At 42.5% G+C, this 19,924-nt stretch overlaps 1 protein-coding gene across 2 annotated transcripts in view; it reads left to right on the forward strand.

Moving 5' to 3' along the window:
- The window catches only part of usp43b (ubiquitin specific peptidase 43b), a 68,442-nt gene that overhangs the window by 43,590 nt on the left and 4,928 nt on the right, over positions 1 to 19,924 (forward strand). For both annotated transcript variants that reach the window (XM_078284904.1, XM_071912276.2), the window contains exons 7-14: positions 32 to 194; positions 3,672 to 3,783; positions 11,684 to 11,787; positions 14,670 to 14,747; positions 14,854 to 14,983; positions 17,269 to 17,626; positions 18,488 to 18,646; positions 19,293 to 19,466. In XM_078284904.1, the coding sequence (XP_078141030.1) occupies positions 32 to 194; positions 3,672 to 3,783; positions 11,684 to 11,787; positions 14,670 to 14,747; positions 14,854 to 14,983; positions 17,269 to 17,626; positions 18,488 to 18,646; positions 19,293 to 19,466 (1,278 nt within the window). The remainder of the gene's footprint in view (positions 1 to 31; positions 195 to 3,671; positions 3,784 to 11,683; positions 11,788 to 14,669; positions 14,748 to 14,853; positions 14,984 to 17,268; positions 17,627 to 18,487; positions 18,647 to 19,292; positions 19,467 to 19,924) is intronic.

Here is a 19,924-nt window from a genome sequence, read left to right on the forward strand (position 1 = left end):
TCCTCTCCTGTGTTTCTCTCTCTTCTGCCAGGGTACCACCACAGCCTGCCATCCTCTCCATACTCCTCCGGTCCGGAGGGTCAGAGGTTGCCGTCTTCTGGGACGTTGTCGTCGGAGTTCCTCAACCAGGGTGTCCCCCTGAAGATCCTGCTGCTGGTGTGCAACGCTGCGGGAGCGGGCCAGCAAGCCGTCAGGTAACTGGTTAAAACAATGCTGTCACTGCAAAAGATCTCCATGTTAACAAGTCATTTAGTCTATTATTGAGTCCTAAAATTGTACATTTCTTAAAATAAGTGAAGAAATCTGCCAATGGGGTGAGCTAATATCACTTGTTTCCAATGCAAATCAATTTGTTTCTATAATTTTGTAGAATTTGTAATTTTCTTGATAGTAGTGCAGTGATCTGCCTTATTCTGACTTTCAAGATATTGACACTCATTTCTAGAAAATGAGTGTTATCTCACCTTATTGGCAGATTCTTTCTCTTGGTTTAAGTAAAATAAGATTTGAAGGCTGAATATGAGACTAATTTACTTTTTTCTAATTTGATAGTCATTAAAGTTTTACTTGGCCAGAAGTCTCACTTTTACCAGCTACTTGGTGAATGTGGGTTCTGTGTCGTTCAGTCGGCCCTCCCGTGTCTATCCGAGCAAGTCAAGGTCGTGTTAGCTCCCTGTTCCAGAGAGCTCTCTGCTAAATCTCACCATGAGGCGAGTTTCAAATAGAGGGGCTGAGGAATTTGACATCTGGCATGATGGAGAGATCCATCAGACGGCCGTCACCCTGACAGAGTCCAGAGAGATCAATACACACTGAGGTGAACTCGCCAACACGGCTGTGAGAAAGTCCAATCCCATCCATGAGCAATGGGTCTCCGTTTCTCCTTCAAATGCCTTGCTGTCGTTGATCAAACCACCCACCTGTCTCCGTCTCATCAGGTGACAGCTGGAGGACTTCTCTGCGGAGAGAAAATGACATTGGAGTCGCATACTTCTTTCTCTCTCTCTCATTCTCTGTAGAAACGGTTTGCTGGTAGATTTCTAGAAATCAGCAAAGTGTGAAATCTTTCTGTTTCAATATCATCGCTTTGTTTAACTGTGAAACCAAAAGGGAATGGATGAAGTTTTGAGCGTTGGTAATACATTTCAGAACATTCACTGTCGCCTCTCTCACAAAAGATCTGATTTCATACATGCTATTTTAACTCTGGTCCATATTAGATCTTCCACATCATAATATTTTACTGTTGTTTGAGTCTGTGTATAGGCTTTTTTTTTATTTGAAATTCACACTAAATGTGGATAAGGCTTGCGGATACACATAAACTGTCCAGGTTACTCTATTTACTCCATCTGTCATAGTATTAGCAGTACAGAGTTGGCTGTGAGATCCATATTATCTCCAGGCAGCGTGCCTTGCCGTGACGTGAGCATGGCAAACATTAAAGTGAACTGAGATCTGTCCATCTCTCTCTCAAAGAGTCTTTGTAATGCAAAATCCATCTAAAAAACACCTTGTTCATATTGATTTTCAGTCATTTGCAATTCTATTATAAATGTCTACCTTAGACCAGATATTATCATTGTGATATTATCCTCTGCAGTCCAAAGTGAACAGTCAAACAGTGCCTGGATTGAGGCAGAGGCTGATTTCTGTGGAGACAGACAGCAGGTGAAAAATGAAATGCAGATCATTGGGTAGTCTGACGCAGTTAATAGACTTCACTGCATGATCCCATCAAAAGTCTCTGTTTCAGAGGGATGATGCATTGGAAGATTGCATCATCAGTTTCTTGGATGAAATTACTTTTTTATTTTTTCTGCTGCTCTGGAGGAGGAGAATAAAACAAGACTTTCCAGGCTTGTGACAAGAATGTACCACCACCATTTTGCAGTTCTATACATATGCATTGTGTGCCGCATTCATTTTGAGGTATTTATTCCCAAATGCCAGACTGAGATACAATAGAGGAGATTTTTACCATCACCATCAAGGTGAACTGAAGTCATGTTGGCTGTGCTGCTGCACCACAGTCTGTGTGGTTTATCACACAAGCTGTTCCTGCACACCCCCTATTCTTCCTGATTTGTCTAGATATTGGCAGGCCGTGCCGCTGCAGTCCACACAGCTCCCCGTGTTTGATATGGATGATCTCCATCCAAAAGTAGCAGTGCGATCATCTCAGCACGCTCAATCTCTAATCCATTCTGAATGCTATCCACCTGCAGCCACAGCTATTCATTACTGGCTAGCTATACAGGCCGACACATACACTGAGGAGGAAGTGTAAAAGTCTTAGGCTGTTTACATTGCTAGTAAACAGACTAAGACTGCTTGCAGCCCATGGTAATACATGCAATGATGCCTTGGAGAAAGCACAGACTCCATAATTTGTCTAGAAGCTTGTGGTTTTGCTGTATGGGAAAGAAAAACGTAGACATGGCTGTAAGCCAAATTAACACATTTGCCATGTTGCATCATTCCAGAGTAAAGCTTACCCCAGAGGGAAGGAAAGAGGGGCAAGAGAGTTAACTGATGCTGCCTTGGAAAGAGGATACAACAGGACTATGGGCTTTTGCATTCAGCATACCAAACCCTCGTGATAAAAGGCTTTAACGTACCTAATACACTTCAAATGAAAAGCCTTTTGCCACAATGGAACCAGTTTACCTCCAGAAAATGAATGGGATTGTTTTGGCTGTTGCTCCTCAGCGGTCCCCGGTGTAATTAATTGTTTAATACCAAGACCGAGTCCTTTCCCTCCCCAGTACAGCCCCCTCCCAGCTCTCTCTCTCTCTGGTGGATGTTGTCTCAGGGTCGCTGCAGCTGTTGCTCCTAGCGACCACTGAATGTCAGTTGGAAATTAACATCCAAGGCATGGAAAGTATGTCAGATGGAGGCTACTGACATTAATGGTTACCGTGATGAACAGTGTTTGCGATAATTCAACCTAATCTACCTTGAGGATCTCCGTGGTTTCTGTGATTTAATAGGAAATGTCTAGGACCCCAGTATCCTTTATTTGGTCTTGTTTAGAAGTCTATACAAGAATCTGAAACAAATAAAATAAAATAATAGAGTAAATGCTGCCTTTACAAATGCAGCAAAGCCTACTTTATCTTTTTTATACCCTTCTGTTCCTTTGAGGAAAAATATCTCAATGACGGATGATTAACATGCAGTTTGGTTAATCCCTTTAACTCATCTTCAATTCTGTGTGTGTGTGTGTGCGCGTGTCTGTGGGTGTGTGTGTGTCTTTGTCCGTGAGTCTGCACACATTCATGCTCACACGAACACACCTCTCTTATTAATAGATCTGAAGCGCACAACGGAGGGCTGCCCTCAATTAGAGGTGTAGTATAATAGATGTGTCATGTGATCCGTCATTTCAGACTGGAGGGTTTTCCCTCTCCTCAGCTATTCTGACTGCCCATTATCTCCCTCTATTCTTCTATAGATATGCTGTAATGAGAATTCTGCTCTAATGCTGATAATGGCTGAAGCAATTTACATTCGAATAGAATAAGTGGACCTGCAGACAGGTTGGCTGTGATGTTAGCTGGTCAGGGCTAGTGTGATATGACTGAATGTGATCGGGCAAGGGTAATGTGATATATATTGTTTTAAATTGTACACCACTGTCTCCTATCCCTCTTCCACCCCTGTCTCAGGTTTGGCCCTCCATTCCTGATGAGGGAGGACCGGTCTATTTCCTGGGACCAGCTGCAGCAGAGCATCCTCAGCAAGCTTTACTACTTGATGATCAATGGAGCTCAGGCGCAGGTACCGGACAGCTACTGCTAATAATAATGTGATACTTCAGCTGCTAGGGATTCAGACACTTGCCCCTCCAGTTGAGGGACAATTGTATCGAGTCAGAGAGCAAAGATTAAAATGGAACACAACTTGTAGGACGCACCGGTTCGAGCAGCGGTGTCCAATCATGTGTCATCAAGGAGCGAGAGCATGCAGGTTTTCATTCCAACCAAACACTAGACTATCTGATTTCAGTAATTATCACATCTTCAACCAGAGAGGGGGAATTCATTTGTGAATTTGGCTGTTGGCTGAAACCTTGATGGCACATGATTGGACACCACTGTCACTGGAGTGACTTATCAAGGGCAACAGAAGCAATTTATTGTACACCGATCACATTGGTGCACAACTCACAGTGACCGTCACTGTTGACAACTCATCTCAGTACAGTACTTTGTATCATCGACCTATCACTGGAACTTTATCCAGTCTCTGCCTGTGATACCCTTCTGCCATCTTTAGTGATGACAATATTAATAGAGAATATAGGAATTTCCCAGGAGGTGAAAGCTCTGTACTTTGACAGCTGTTTAACAGCTTCAAAGTGACTGAATTACATTATCGAATCGCATGTCAGCTTTAAAAGAGGTTTGACAGTCACCACTTTTATATGTGAGTTTTCAAAGCAACTTGAGGGAACTGACAGCGTTTCAAAGAGGCCAAACAGTTGGTGCCCGAATTGCAGGTACATCACAAGAACAGCATGATTATTTTAATGTGTCTTGAAAATGTTGACACCATATGTCAAACATGGACAAACTGCATTAGCAAAGAGAAGCAGTGGTCGCAAGTCAAAGCTCACTGAGATGCATAGATGGACAAGTTACTAAACACCACAAAATATGAAACATGACACGAAACATTACCACAGAATTGAATCAACACCTCTGTTGAGAAGAACTGGAGGCTTTCCTACTTGAAAAAAAAGCCGTTCTGAAGACAAAGGTTGGCATCTCCTTTTTAGGTACTTGATATTCATAAATCTTTAGGCGTTTCCATTATTTTGTCCACCCCATGTACATTATGATGTATTTGCATATATATTGCTGCGAGAGGCTATAGCGCAGAGTGTGCTAATGAGACTCGGTCGGGTCAGGAGGTGAGTCGCCGGGCCTGTCAGTCTTCCATGCTCGAGTGGCTCATAAGAAGCCTGGTTAGCGGCTGCTGTGGAACGCTGGACGCAACGATACAAATGCAAGCAGCATCGCTTGCTTAGATGCACCCCAGCCGTCTGTCACTGTCAAATCAATTATTTACCTCACTGAAGCCAAAGAGTCCATTTTCTTGCTTGTTCCCACTTGTTTGCTTGCGTGTGTGTTGGCCCTGTGTTCCAGCATGCGATTGTCTATAGCAGAAGCATGCTGTTAATCATGTAGCCAAACAGATTTCCAATTAGTGTCTCCCTCTGTGTGGGGCCGGCTGGCTGTAGCAGTAAGGAGCCATGCAGCGGACGGGTCCTATGAGGAAATGAACAGATGACCAGCTTGCTGAGAACTGCTCTGTGTTTTCTGGGAAGTGCTTAGAGAGAGGGGGAGAGGAGAGGCAGCGGAAGGGATGGATGAAAAGGTGTGAAACTTTCAGTAACTCTGCTGGAGTTCTCCGTCTCCTTTGTGCCCAGCCATTTAATTAAAAGCCAGCCTGTACAGTATAATCAGTTTGCTGGAGCCTGTACCTCTGCCAAGAAAGGAGCAATGCTCAAAACAGATGTTTGCTCTAAATCTTTCATCTCAGCCGGAATCTGTAGTTTCTTGCATCAATGAATTACGCTCACAAGTGGATTTTCCGCTCTTATCTAATTTTAGCTTCAGCGAAGAAAAAAAAAAAAAAGACAGCCTTTCTGACAGCACATTTTGCCTGCTGCTGACATTCCTTGACATCTTAATTTTTACGTGGGCTGGCTGATGCTGACTAAAGCAGGCCTAGCGATATAATACGCCATATCACACTGATGGCTCCACACTGATGTAATTATATTAACACACACACACAGGCATACACACACACACAAATGCGCACCTCTTCTAGCCGGGCTGCGAGTTGTTGCTCATTCCAGTGCAGACGCAGAAGAGGGACACACTTGTATCGAGGGGACACAGAACTAATGGGATTGGATACGAGATTTAATAGGAGAGGGATGCAGCATTTTAAAATGTAGGATGGAGAATCAAGGGTGATACATAACATATAAGGATTGGCACTCACATTCACAAATGTAGATCACACACAGTGCCCAAACTTACAATATATAAAAAAACAACTACTGTGCTCCTTGCACGGATTGTAATTGGAGATCTTTTGCCTTGTCACGCACAAACAATGCTGCAAACATTCCTCGTCTCTCGCTGCCCTCGCTGAACACAAATAGTAATTAACCTTGGTGCATTTGAAAGCCAATTGGTGGAAAACAAGAGCAAGGATTTTCTCACGGGGAACATTACCGACCTTTGGGTCTCCATCAGCGCCTGCGGAGGCCTGGCGCTCGCTCTGAAGTTCAGCTCAGAGGTTGGATGGACCGCTGCACGGTGCTGCGTTGAGTTTTCACACTTTCTCTCCCTCTCTCCCCGGCAGTCACGCTGACAGGTGTGACATCGCTCTGAGCCAGACCAGATCTTGGATGCTCATTTGTTCATTTTTCTTCTCACTCACTCTTATTCTCGCTCTCTTCCCTCTCTCTCACACATATACTAACATGTTTAAACACCCCTGTTTCTGGTGTTAGTCTCACACATTCTTCTTCATCTGCCCCTATTGGGAGGGAAACAAAAACACACACACACACACACACACACACACACACACACATACAAAGTCTGCAAATGCAAGACTTTTTGGGATGTGTGCACAAGCATGCGTCATATTTTCAGTGCTCTTGTTCCCCAGTGTCTAAACACCAGTGTTTTGAACAGCCTCCACTCCCAAGCGGTTGGAACTGGCAAGGTTCCTCTGTCTTTCACAGGACTCTATGGGTGGCCTTTGCATGCACCCACAAGTCTTCTGTGGTAACTTAATCCGAAAGACAGATTTTAACCAAGTCTAGCATGCTAATTTCAGGTTCGCACTTGTCATCTTGCGTTTCAGTCCTTTTACAGCAAATTGCCACTGAGCACGCAGAAAAGTTCTCTGGAAAAGTATTCTCGACACACAACACCAAGACAGCACAAAGCAGTTAGCCGCCTGCAGTGTCCATAAACATGATGTTGAGGTTCGTGCAAAACGCTGAAGAGAAGATAATATGGTCTCAGTTACACTGCTCTGCATGCATGCTCAGAATGAGGACAAATGGTCCTGTGAAATGACTCCACTCCCTCTCTCCTGTCTCTGTCCATACTGGCATTTGCTCTACTATTGAATTTTCAAATATTATATCTCTTTAAAGAAGTGACAAATATGCCAATAGGGGGAAATAATTTCATGTTTTCTGTGCAAACATATTGCAAGAATTTTCTTCAATCAAGTGAAAAATACAGTTTTAACACTGAAAATTGGATGCATGACTTGTTAAAATAGGCATTTTGTAGGTGTGTACACTGTACAATGTACTAAAGGTCTGGAATATTAGTATGACTGGTATTGATTCGGAAAATAGTTTAATTGGCAAATATTCCTCTTCAGTAAGCTTCAAATTCAAGGATGTTCAACTTATTTCTGCTTTTGAATGAGTGGGCGTTGGAACAATACAATCCAGGCATTAATATGATAAAATGTTACTTGTTATTTGAGCTTCAGTATGGATAAAAATGACTGTGTTTTGCGTAACGTGAATGTAAATAGCATCATGAATGTAGTGAATGCAAGCAAAAACAGAAACTGCTGAATTCAGCATGCTAATTCTCAACTGATTGACAAATAGATTGATGTACTTTTGATCCTTGATGCTTAGTTCTGTATATTGAACATGCGAACCAGTAATTTAGAAGTATCGTGATGCCCACAAGGCTGAAGCATTCCAGTGGATCCATGTGAATATCAGTATTTTCCAGGAGTGTGTAGTCTCCTGCGGTGCGCACCCTGCCATCAGGCCTATAGAAAGGCCGCTCCAGGCTTTCCTCACAGGAGTCAGCGCTGTTGTTGATGCTGGAGCTCCGCCAGCAGCAACACACTAGATTTCATTTGACCGAGAGGAAATCAATTTCATTTTCGCAAAGCGCTCCCTCATTCCTAAAGCACCTCCAATCTAAGCAGATCTCAGGGTAATATAAGCATGTTTCAAAGGAGGAGCAGAAGATATTAGTCTATTATTTGTTCTTTCTTTCTTCTCATCTCGGGCTTTCCACTCCAATTGAGAGTGATATGAGTGAGCGGCCTGATTATCTTCGGGTTTATTATGTTTTTCTCTGTAAAATGAAACTTTGAAGCCGAACAAAACTTCTCATATTGCTTCCCGAGGTAGCGGGGCGCTGCACGGCGAGGTGCCGCATGCCGCTTCCAGTTGAACTGCATGCTGTGAGCTCAGACTGTTGGCTGGTCTTGCCCTCTGTTGCATGCTGGTCCACTTCTCTCCTCGGCCCTTCTGTTGCTCTATACTGTACACAACTCTGACTCAACTCTGTAAAAATTAACACTATGCCCATCAGAGTTAATTCAACACTTTGATAGTTTTGAACACCCCCAGAGCCATATCAGCTCTATGAGTGAACAAACAACAATCCAATCAATATTTGTTATTGTCACTGAAAAATCAACATTTTTTAATACTGGGAAATTTGCTGTGTACCATCCAGTAAACAAGAGACAGTCATTTAAAAGAGCCACCAACACTGATCTTGCAGTGAGACGTCTTAATGACGGTTGAACCTGAACAGACACTCTCTACTTGCTTTGTATTGTGAATTTGGTGCTGAGGCACAAGAGGAATTCAGAAGCTTTTGCCTGTGCAGAATGTGGTTTGGAGTTATTACATCCTGCTCATGGATCCAATTTATTTCTTTTAATGCTTGGCTGCAAATCCTCTGGTGGCCTTTTTTCAAATCCAATTAGGCATCTATTTTTTAGTAGTTTCTGTGCACGTCACTACAAAAGTTTTATTTATCTCTTTTTGTGTTTCCTTTAGGCTATTAAAATCACAATGTCAGTCTAAAATGAGCAAAACAGTGCCAAGCTAAAGAACTATTATTATTAATTTATGCGCCGGGTAAGCAGCTTTTGAAAAGTTTATAAAGTGCTTTACAGAGCATAAAAAGACATTAGTGAACAAGTGAACACGTAAAAACGAGTCAATAATAAATCAGTCAGGCGTCCTGGTGGCTCGGTGATCTAAAGCGCATACCGTCCTGGGTTCGGATCCGGCCCAGGACCTTTGTCGCATGTCACCCCCCTCTCTCTCCCAATCTACCCAATCTATCTCTACTTTGAACTATGTAATGAAGGCGAAAATGCCAAAAACGAAAAATAAAAACAAAGAATTGCGAATGGTTACAGAAAGTAAGTTTGTAAAACTGAGTTTTAAGAAGTGATTTAAAACTGATTTAGTCTCACTAGTCAAGCTAATTAGCTGATCTAGCTAAGCTCCTCAGGCAGGTTGTTCCAGATTGAAAGGGTCCTGATGGAGAACGAATGCTCAATCCCCTTTGGTCTTGAGTCTAGACTGTGGAACAGGCAGGAGGCTCATGGGGAGTGAGGAGGTTGGCAATGTAGCTGGGGGCTACACCATGCCATCCTTTAAAATCAGTAATCAGTGAAATCTTCAAATCAATCTCCAAATCAATCTCCAAATCAATTCTAAAACTAATGCTGACCTTACACTAGACGATATTTGAAGCGATTTCACAGTTTTAGACAAATTTTCAAAGTCAGAAAAAAATCACGGCAGTTGCTGTGCGCTCCGGTCACCACAATTGTTAGTTGTAAGTCTCAGTCAGACCCGTCTTAATGCAGCCTTTTTCTCATCTTGATGTTTAATATTATCTTAAGTCTTTAGCCTTGGCTCAAAAGGTGTGTTGTGTGTGTGTGTGTGTGTGTGTGTGTGTGTGTGTGTGTGTGTGTGTGTGTAGATGATGGAGGAGGGGGATGTTGTAACTTCATTCACACTCAAACATCATAGTCCATCATCAGAGTTTTGAGCCTGTATAATCCTTCACATGCACTGAAAACCTGCGTGATGCAAGGAACTACCAAATCTCTGAAAAATCCTGCTGGAGTCTTTAATGTGTGATGCTGCATGATTCTCAGTCTTAACAGAATCTTAAAATTTGACCTCTAGGACTCAAAACTCATGACTTGAGACAGATTGTTGTTAAATGTGAGAGTGTGTCAGACTAAATGTCTTCTAATGCATGGCAGGCATAAGAGGAACTCAGTGGAAAGAGGCTAAACTTGGTGGTGTGATCTCTATGTTTTGCACCAGACAGAACCGTCGAGTCAGCATTCTGGATAACCTGCGGGCGTGAAAGGGACTTTGGAGAGAGGCAGGAGCAAAGGGAGTTGCAAAAGTCTAAATGAAAGGAACGACCTTCTCCGTGTGAGCCGAGGATAGTGGTGGTTTCATTTTCCAAATAATTCTCAGCTGCAGAAAGCACGACTGCACAACCCTGTTTTATAGTCAAAGAGCCTCCCTAGGTTCTTAGCTACAGTTTTCACATCATATTCAAAAAATCAGGGAAACCAAAAAGAACAATTCTGAATTTGAGATCGAGATGAAGGAAGTTCTTGGATATCCGAAAGTGTCATCTAAAAGGCATTCATGCAGACCGCCAAGGCAGTTGTGGTCGTTGCACTTTAAAGGTATAGCTGGGTGTCGTCCGCATAACAATGGAAGGACAACTTTTGTTTGTGGATATATGACCGAGGTGGAGCGTGTATAAGGAGAATAGGATGAGGCCTAAAATGGAGTCCTATGGGACCATGCAGGTTGTAAATTGGAAGGAGGAGGATGTATTATTACCTTTTGAGACGGAGAATGTTCTGTAAGAGTGCTGTGTCTGAAATGTCAGGCCAGTGTTTAAAGAGTAAAACAACACTAAATCACATAGGGCAGCACATTGCTGCTGCACTGCTCTCTATGGGTTGAAACTTTCAAGCATGTTGCACTTCTGCCGCACCCCAATCAGGTGTTTTCCATCAGCTGCCAAAGACAGAATACCTGCTTTTACAGCACTGATAGAGAGCAGTGCAGCAGCAGCTTTCTGGCCTATGTGATTTAGTGTTGATTTACCGTGGAATTGCGTGATCGACTGTATCAAACGCTGCACTGAGATCTAAAAAGCCTCAGAAAACGAGTTCAGAATGTGGGAGCGAGTTGCGATACACTGGTTAGAGGTAGGAGGAGGCAGTTGACATGAAAACTAATGGCCTTATGGTCAGAAATATAAAGGTTCAGCATTGTACAGGGCAAACCCATGACAAAGCACCAAATCAAGAGTCTGCCCTTTTATATGAACGGCCCCCAGAAGAGACCGATTAAATGATTCTGTAAGGTTCAACACTCAGAGGCGAGAGCATTTGAGGTGCTTTTGAAGTGCATTATGTATAGCAGCTAATCTCTGGTCTCTAGCAAAAGAGCTGGGGGAGGTGGAAATGAGAAGTCAGGAGGTATTGCCTCAATCAAGGGTGCAGAGTCTCCGTTCCCCAGCCAAGTTTCTGTGGCCATAAAAAAGTCCAAACTGTTAGCAATAATAAAATCAAGGCAGATGAAAGACTTTTCAGAGAAGGATCTGAAATTACGGAAGCCAATATTTATGGGAACAAAGTCAGGGGCAGAGCAAGGACTAGACTGTAAAGGAGGGAAAATATCCTAGTATTGGAAGCAGATAGCATTGCGGCAAAGTTGTGAATGAAAAGCACAGAAATACTCAGATGTTTGGTTTTATTCAATTTATTGCAATCTTGTCCTTGGCTTTACAATGTTTTTGTTGTGGCCTCCTTTCAGAACACCAGAGTGCTGTTCAACATCCGTGTGGTGGGAGGATCAGCGTCCTACAGCTACCTGTCACCTCAGGACGGGCGGCCACTCTACCACCCTGCTGTGGACAGGTGAGGCCGGCATTGGAAATATGGTCATATTTTTGGACACATCTCTCTATGCATACCACTTCCATCTGTAAATATGATCTGATAATGAGAACAGTTACCAATCCATGTTTGCACATCTGGACACATCTGGACACATCTTTCTACATATGTTTTTCCATCTGTATACCTGGTCATGTGAATAGCTAGCGATGCACACTTGCATCCCCTTCTAAGATGTAAGACTGTCCAGATAACACAAGAGGAAACTTTAATGATTCCCATGATGATTCCCATGGGGAATATGGGTTGTTGCAGCAGCAATAGTAATGGGATACAGCAAAGAATAATTAAATATGGCAAATGAGGGTATTAAACATAATGCAAACCAAAAATTCTAATGTGTCAAGAACATGTAAAATGTAAAAATGTATGACAGAAATGTATGGAAAAAAAGATGTACAGCACTATGAGGGCTTGCAAAAAAAAAAAAAAAAAAGAATAAAAATATGTATTATGTGAGAATATACCAAAATGGAATATGCAATCAATATGAAATGATTATAAAAAGTAAAAATATCAGTTTAAATGGAATATATAACAAATGAGAATAAAAAGCAAGCAAATTTGTGAATTTACAGCTTATATTCATGATGTGCAAAATGTGTGTCATATTCACAGTAACAGGTCTGCAGAAGGCCATTCATATCTACAGAAAGTGCCTAGGTGTGCAGAAATGCATTGTTAAACTATTCAGCATGTCAAATGTATCACGTTATCCACCGATGTAGATAACGTGACAAACATGCAGATTTTGGCACTAGCTATTCACCCCATCAAAAACTCCACATCTTGAGGAGGTGAGCCGGAGGCTGAGGGGGGTGGGAGATGTTGTTCAAGATGAAGTTCAGTTCACTTCCTCCATAGTGTCCAGGCAGCAACTCAGAAAGTTCTTTTAGGAAAGCGGAGACAGTTTGTTGTCGATATGAACCCACAGGTATTTGTAGGACTGAAGAATCTCCATCTCCTCACACAGTTGTCAGTGGCTTCTTGCTCCTTTGTCTTGCTGACGCTGAACTGCAGATGGTTCTCCTTCTCCACCGCTCTACAAAGCTCTCCACTAGATTCTTGTAATCCTCCTCCTTGGCCTCTGATGCATCCTGCAACAGAGGAGTCACCTGAGAAAACAAAGAACCTAACTCTCAGCATGCTTCCCAGCCTCTCCAGATGGGAATACCTCCCATGAAGCAGATATACAGTATGTTGGCATCATCCACACCTATGTGGGCCTGGTATGCAAATTTGGGGAGGTCCAGGGAGCTACAGGGCCAGCACCGAGCTGCATCTTTATTCATTTGTTGTATTATTCCCCATGTGTTCTTTTGTTATAATTACTTGTATTATATTCAATATACTCTACTTTTTTGTTCTTAATTATATTATTCTTGCTGCAATGACCCAATTTCCCCACAGGTTCATTAACGTTTCATCTAATCTAATCTAATCTAATACAGTGTTTATTTAGAAAAGATACATACTGCAGTCAGTTACTGGTACATTTGAAATTACATTACAACACACATGCTATATAGCAGTGTGGATGTTCAAGTTGTTAATGCCACCATCTTTTAAGGATTGGCACTGTCTATACAGATGTGACACCAATGCTTGATTTTATGTTTTTTAATCTATATCATACTAACTGTACAGGTTAGACTCATTTTGCCCCTACGATGGAACTGTGCAGCTATATTATTCCTTTTCACAAGTGGGTGTCTAATGGCTTGCACTTGCGAAAGTGAATTGCCATTTCAAAGGGGCATTTTGGCAAGAACTTAAAAGGAACTTCCATTCGCGTAGTTGCTAAGAAAAGTTCATTCATTCGTTGAATGGTGCTGATGGGGGCAAATGCCTTTGAAATCTTTTGAAATGCAAATGTGTAGCACTGTATCCGAGAAGCTAATGTAATGATAGTGTTTAAGCTCTAATGTTTCCGAAATATGCTCTGTCCCCAAGTCAACCCGCATCGAACTGAACAGGAACTTTGTCGTAGAAGAACTTGGTCGTGCCGGTGTTTTTTAGTCTAGTTTGTAAACTTTTAATGGCCTCGCTACGCTCTCTGTGTGTAATGTCAGGCAGCATCAATGTGTTTCTTATACCAGAGGACTTGCTGTGTCCAGATCATTTCCAATAGTCTCATTGATTGACTTTTCACCGTTTGCTTATTTTTCACTGAACCGTGTCACGTACATCACTGTTCGGTCACACCAGTTCCTTACGGAGGCATGAAGCCTCTGGGGAGATTCCTGCTCTCTCTCAGTCAACAGAGCTGAGATCAGCAGGTTTTTCCTCGGAGGCAGCTTGGAGCCGTACACAGTACCATGTAATGAAAGTCTGTTTGAAGTGCTCCCTGTAAGATTTAAGTTGAGCTTTCACTCTAAGCTTAGAATACATTAGTTCACCTAAAGGATCCCCAATGCCAATGCCATATACTCTCTCTCTCTCTCTCTTTCTCTCTCTCTCTCTCTCTCTCTCAACAAGCAAATCCAATTCAAAGAGGCAAAACTGTAGCTATAGAATTCAAAAAATTGTTTTCACCTCTCTCTCTCTTTGTTTATCTAGCTCCCTATCTATCTATTCTCCACTGTCTTGCTTGCATTACTGTTTTTTTTATTTGGTCATGCTGACATCTAGTGGTTGAAAACACTCAGTAAAAGTGCACTCTGTATATCCACAGTAAAATGTCTCAGCTTATAAGAACATCTCTAGCACATAACAGAATTAAACCCTCTTGAAAGTAACATTTTACGCATAAACAGCCAGTATCACACACAAAGGATCTGATGTTAAACCAGATGTGTGTCCTCCCTGTACGCTGGATGACCTTTCACCTCGATGTGTTGCAGAGCTCTGAAGCTGTGTGGCTCAGGAGGCCCGCCGCACGTGAAGCTCATCATCGAGTGGGAGCACAGAATCAAAGACTGGTCAGTCCAGACAGTCCTCTTATCATTTTGTTGTGTTAACTTGAGAAAAACAAAATGAACTTTCTACACGCATTATATAACAAATATCTGTCGTCCTGGGCTGCAGTCTGTTTGGTAATATTCAGGAGGAGGTGGTGAAGGATGCGGAGAGCGTGAGGAACCAGCAGCAGCAGCACGTCCAGCAGTACAGCTGCACCTTGGACGAGTGCTTCCAGCTCTACACCAAAGAGGAACAGGTGCAGTAGTCAGTCTGTTGTCATGGCACTAAGGTTTGATCACCTGCGACAGCCAGTGGGTCCATTAACAGCCATGGATCTTATCAAAATGTCCTTGACCAAGACACTGAGCCTGGTATATCCTAGCTTAGAGGAACAGATAAATGCCTAAAATGTTATATAATGATAATATAATAATAATAATATTGTTGTTGATGTTGGTCAGAATAGTTAAGTCAGTTATAGTGGAGGTGATGGTGACTAACATTACACATGATGACACCTTGTAACTTGTCACAGTGACAGAAATGTCGGTAACTAGAGTTTTGCCATTCTGTAATAGACATGAGTATTGATAAGACATTGATCAGCCACCCACCTCCAAGGCTAATAGACAGCCAGACAGACCGCTGGCTAAATCAATAACAAGGATGAGCCAAGAATTCAGTGTCCATAGTTTATGTTTTATCTCTCTTAATAGCTTTGAAAAGAGGACTTTCATTTATTGTACCAGTCTCTTTAAAAAATGCTAATGAGGAAATTCAATGAAAGTTAAGTTGGTGCTTTCAAGCGAAGCCTGTCATTAAGAACACTACAGAATTCATCAGTGGTGTTTCATCAAAGCTTTTTCCTCCACAAAGGTGTAAGTGCTTCTGAGCTCATTGTGTATTGTGCATTCATAGTGTCGGCCTGTGTGTAGTTTTTGTAACAGCGCAATGATGAAGCATTTTCTTGACTCTCTCCACTCACAATGCCAAGTCAGTTCTTTACAGCTTCTTTCATCTCCTACAATATTCAATATTCAACACAGTGTCAAGAGGATCTACAAGGGCATTTGTCCTATGATTTCACTCTGTGGAATTAATTAAAACCTGACTTCTTCTTGCACCAATATTCAGAATGTGAAGTAGCTCTAATATAAATAAGACTGTGCCAGAGCAGACACTCCTGTTGTTGTAAATCTTCTTTGTGTCCTCCTCTCTAAGGCCATTATACACAATCATTTACCATCACCCTAAGGTGGGCTGAGCCACCATGGATTTCAAATCCTAAACGCCTCCGGAATGAGGGAAAATGAATGAGGGACAATGAGTTTCTCGTTCTAAATGCACAGTGCAAACTGAGTTTTCATAATTGCTAATATGGTATAGACAGCAACAGTGTAGGAAGTACAGAGAGCCTAATCGTCGGGAGTATATTAATAATGTTAATAATAACTGTGTAGGTATTGCTGCTGGTGTAGCCCTTTGTCACCACCCTGTGGAGTTGTAAGGATGAGGCAGGCGATGCTGGAAGCTGGTGATTAGTTTGCTCATTTAAAATGAACTTATGGAAGAGAAACAGGCATTTAAGTAGGGCATTATACATTATATGAAATAAATAACCACTTCACAGTTGATTAGAATTGAGCATTCCAGTGTATGTGTGTGTGTGTGTGTGTGTATTAGGCTATATGCTCAAAATAATTGCGCTGTATTTTTTGAAAAGTCAAAAGCTTAGAACAATGCCTCTGAAGTTTCCCCTTAAAGGCCGTTTATGTGTCCGAGGCTTTGCAAATACATAACATGAATTATAAAGTAATTATAAGCAATGGAAATAAGATGAAGGCTTAATGCCATAAGGGTAAACATTTTCCCTTTATCCACAAAGTTTCACCATTCAGTTATGACTGATTCAATTAGGGTCCGCAGGTCCCCTACACACAAACATACACACACAATATAAGAATTCACGCGTTCATACACACACGCTACATCCCAGTCCCGTCCCACTGATGAATCGCTACGGCTCCTCGCAGGAACAAGACATCATTCAGCAGTTCACACTTTAAAGTTTAAAGGAGCGACCTTGTCTGACCATCAACGCTCATTTCTTCTGGCTTCTTTATGTTATTGTTGTCTCCTCATCAACATGGTAATCAGACAGGGAAGGAGAAAATAAACAAAAGCGGTAGCCACAGCAACAGCCTCAAAATGTGCTTTTTCTTCCAGATGAGGCAGATGAGGGCGATGTTAGGGGCAAGACTGTGATTTCCCAAGGTTCATTCATACAATACATTTATACAAAAAATGATTAAACGAATTAGGCTCTGATTTATCACAGAAAATATAAACCATTGATTTTCAGCACCATATTTTTTAAAATCACCTTGAATTTCATTATAAGACCCTTTTATAATTGATGCCCCATGATGTTCACAAGCGACAAACAATTCCACTGATAGCGAACGATCCCACTGCATACGTGTGTCTACTGCCTTTCTTTCTGTTTCTCACTCTTTTCCTCCGTCTCTCCCTCCCCACCAGCTCGCCCCGGACGACGCCTGGAAGTGCCCGCACTGCAAGCAGCTGCAGCAGGGCATGGTGAAGATGAGCCTGTGGACGCTGCCGGACATCCTCATCCTGCACCTGAAGCGCTTCAGGCAGGTGGGCGAGCGGAGGAACAAGCTGACCACGCTGGTGCACTTCCCCCTGGCCGGCCTGGACATGGCGCCCCACGTGGTGAAGCGGAGCCACGGCGGCCGGCAGCCCCCGCCCCCCCAAGCCCACCCGCAGCCCGGCTGGAAACAGTCCCGCCCGCCTGACGTGGCCCCGCCCGACTTCCTGTACGATCTGTACGCTGTGTGCAACCACCACGGGGGCATGCACGGCGGACACTACACAGGTCTGAGTTAGGGCTGAAACATATCCACCAAAAATCTCTCATTTTTCTCGTCATGCATTTTTTAGAACTTTAAAATTGTTTAAAGCAGTATCCCACTTAGTTTTAACATGGGGGTCATTTGGCACTTGACCGCCATGAAAAACCAGAATATAAACTAATCACCAAGATCGGATGCAGCTGGACGAGTTTGTAGCATTAGGATTTTTACTTCCCATTCATTTGAATGAAGCCACGAAAATAGCCTGAAAAGTGACATTTAACACGTTGGTGAACAGATTCAACAACAGATCCTGCTGCTGTGATTTTCAATTGACTGTGGGTCCAACGTTTCAGAACATAATTTCTCCGAATAGCATTTTTATTGATAGAACATAGCGGAGGGATATCATTTAGGAGAGATAGTTCCTGTTTGGGAGAACGGATCTACTTTTATTTTAGTGTAAACCAAGAATAGAAATGCATAGTGACGACAGACCCAGGACTGCTTTGTTGCCTTAAAAGAGGGAAATGTTGTAGTTTTCAGGTTTGAACATGATGAAAAGTTTTCACCAATATTGTACTTGATTCATGGCCCCGCAGCTCTAAAACACACATTTAGAAATCCATTTTGGACGGACTTTCTCTGCAATTAATTTTTTTTTTATTTTTTTTTTTTAGGGTTAACCCTTTTATTCAGCTCTAGTCTGAATAATGAACACACTTTGAGACAGGACTCTTATCGGGAAATCTATCCGGAAATACAAAATTTTAATTAGTGAGAGATTTTACATTATTTTTGCCTCATTGCCGCAGGTCATTGGTGTTTAAATATTTTCTCTTACCCTGCTTGCATCTCTTTTCATTGTTATCGCGTGATTGCAGCCTTCTGCAGGAACTCGGTGGACGGCCAGTGGTACAGCTATGATGACAGCAGTGCCGAGCCAGTGCCAGAGGGGGAGGTGTGCACGCGCGGAGCCTACATCCTCTTCTACCAGAGACGAAACACCATCCCCCCCTGGTCTGCCAGCTCCTCAGTCACAGGTCAGCCCTCTTCAAACCTCGTTAGCGTTGAGGTTACACGGGTGCGTTCTGCTGTAGATTCCTGCGAAGAAGACGGAAATGAGGCTTTTTGAATTCTCGTGTGGGAGTATCATGACTTACACCTGGCAAAAAAAATCTATAATGGTCGAAAAAGTTATTTGTCTGTCTGTAATGAATTTCTGTGTGCCGGTAGTGTGGCCGGCTTTTCACTTTCATCAGTGGGCATTTTTCAGAGGGGTCTCAACAAATGAAGGCTCCCTATTGCATTGAGGTAAAAAAAAAAAAAAAAAAATACCTGACCTGTTGCAAGCAAAGGTCTCTGTTTCCTGGAGTCAGAGAAGCCTTTATCTCCGTGGTTTCAGCCTGATGAGGAGGTTGATATTTGAAGGAAATACCTATGATACCTTTTGACATTTTCACATGGGTTTCATTGTGCAGTGTGGCTGCAGAATTCTTTCCCTCCTCACACCATCAGTGTCGAGAACACTATAGATGTTGCTGTGGACAGGCTTATATGGAGGCTCTTTCTGTACATGTGTGTGTGTGTGTGACTGCATGTGTTTAACTAGAAGGGATATACGAAAAGACAGATTCCATCTCCTCCTCCATCTCCATAATAGGTTTGATTCTATTCCTTTCTCTGCAGGCTCCACCAGCTCTTCCACCTCTGACCACTGGCTGGTCCGGCTGACGGGGGGCAGTGAGAGGGGAAGCCTGGGCTCCGGAGGATCCATCTCTGGACCCCCAGGGCCCACGCTGGCCCCGGAGTCTCCTGAGCTGCCCGTGTTTGGGGACGAACCCCCCAAACAAGTAGACACAAGTGAGCATCCCACTGGAATAGCCTGTTTAGCCATTCTTTGACTCTACACTGATATACAGATAATATACTTGCAAAGTACTTGTTTTCTTTGAGAACAAATAGGACCACCACACCACATACATACAGATGTGCACTTTAAACACTGAATCTCAATATGTTGAGTTCAACAACTGCAGTCATCTTAATTTCTTTATTTATGCATCAAAGTGAATTGCAAACAACATTCTTGTTTAATGTGTTTTGAAGTTTTGTTTCTTCCTGGGAATTTAAAGGACCATACCGGTGTTTTTGCATGTTTTAGCCTATTTACTACATTGCACACATACGTTACATTACTACTGACCATTTTCCAAAGTAAACCATAGGCCTACTTTATTTGATTTTTGAATATTTACTCAATTTCCCTATTTGTTTTTTAATTCAAACATTCAGGTGATAAATTTACTTTAAAATTCTCT

This window comes from Centroberyx gerrardi, chromosome 7, assembly GCF_048128805.1.
Source record: "Centroberyx gerrardi isolate f3 chromosome 7, fCenGer3.hap1.cur.20231027, whole genome shotgun sequence".
Lineage (NCBI taxonomy): Eukaryota > Metazoa > Chordata > Actinopteri > Beryciformes > Berycidae > Centroberyx > Centroberyx gerrardi.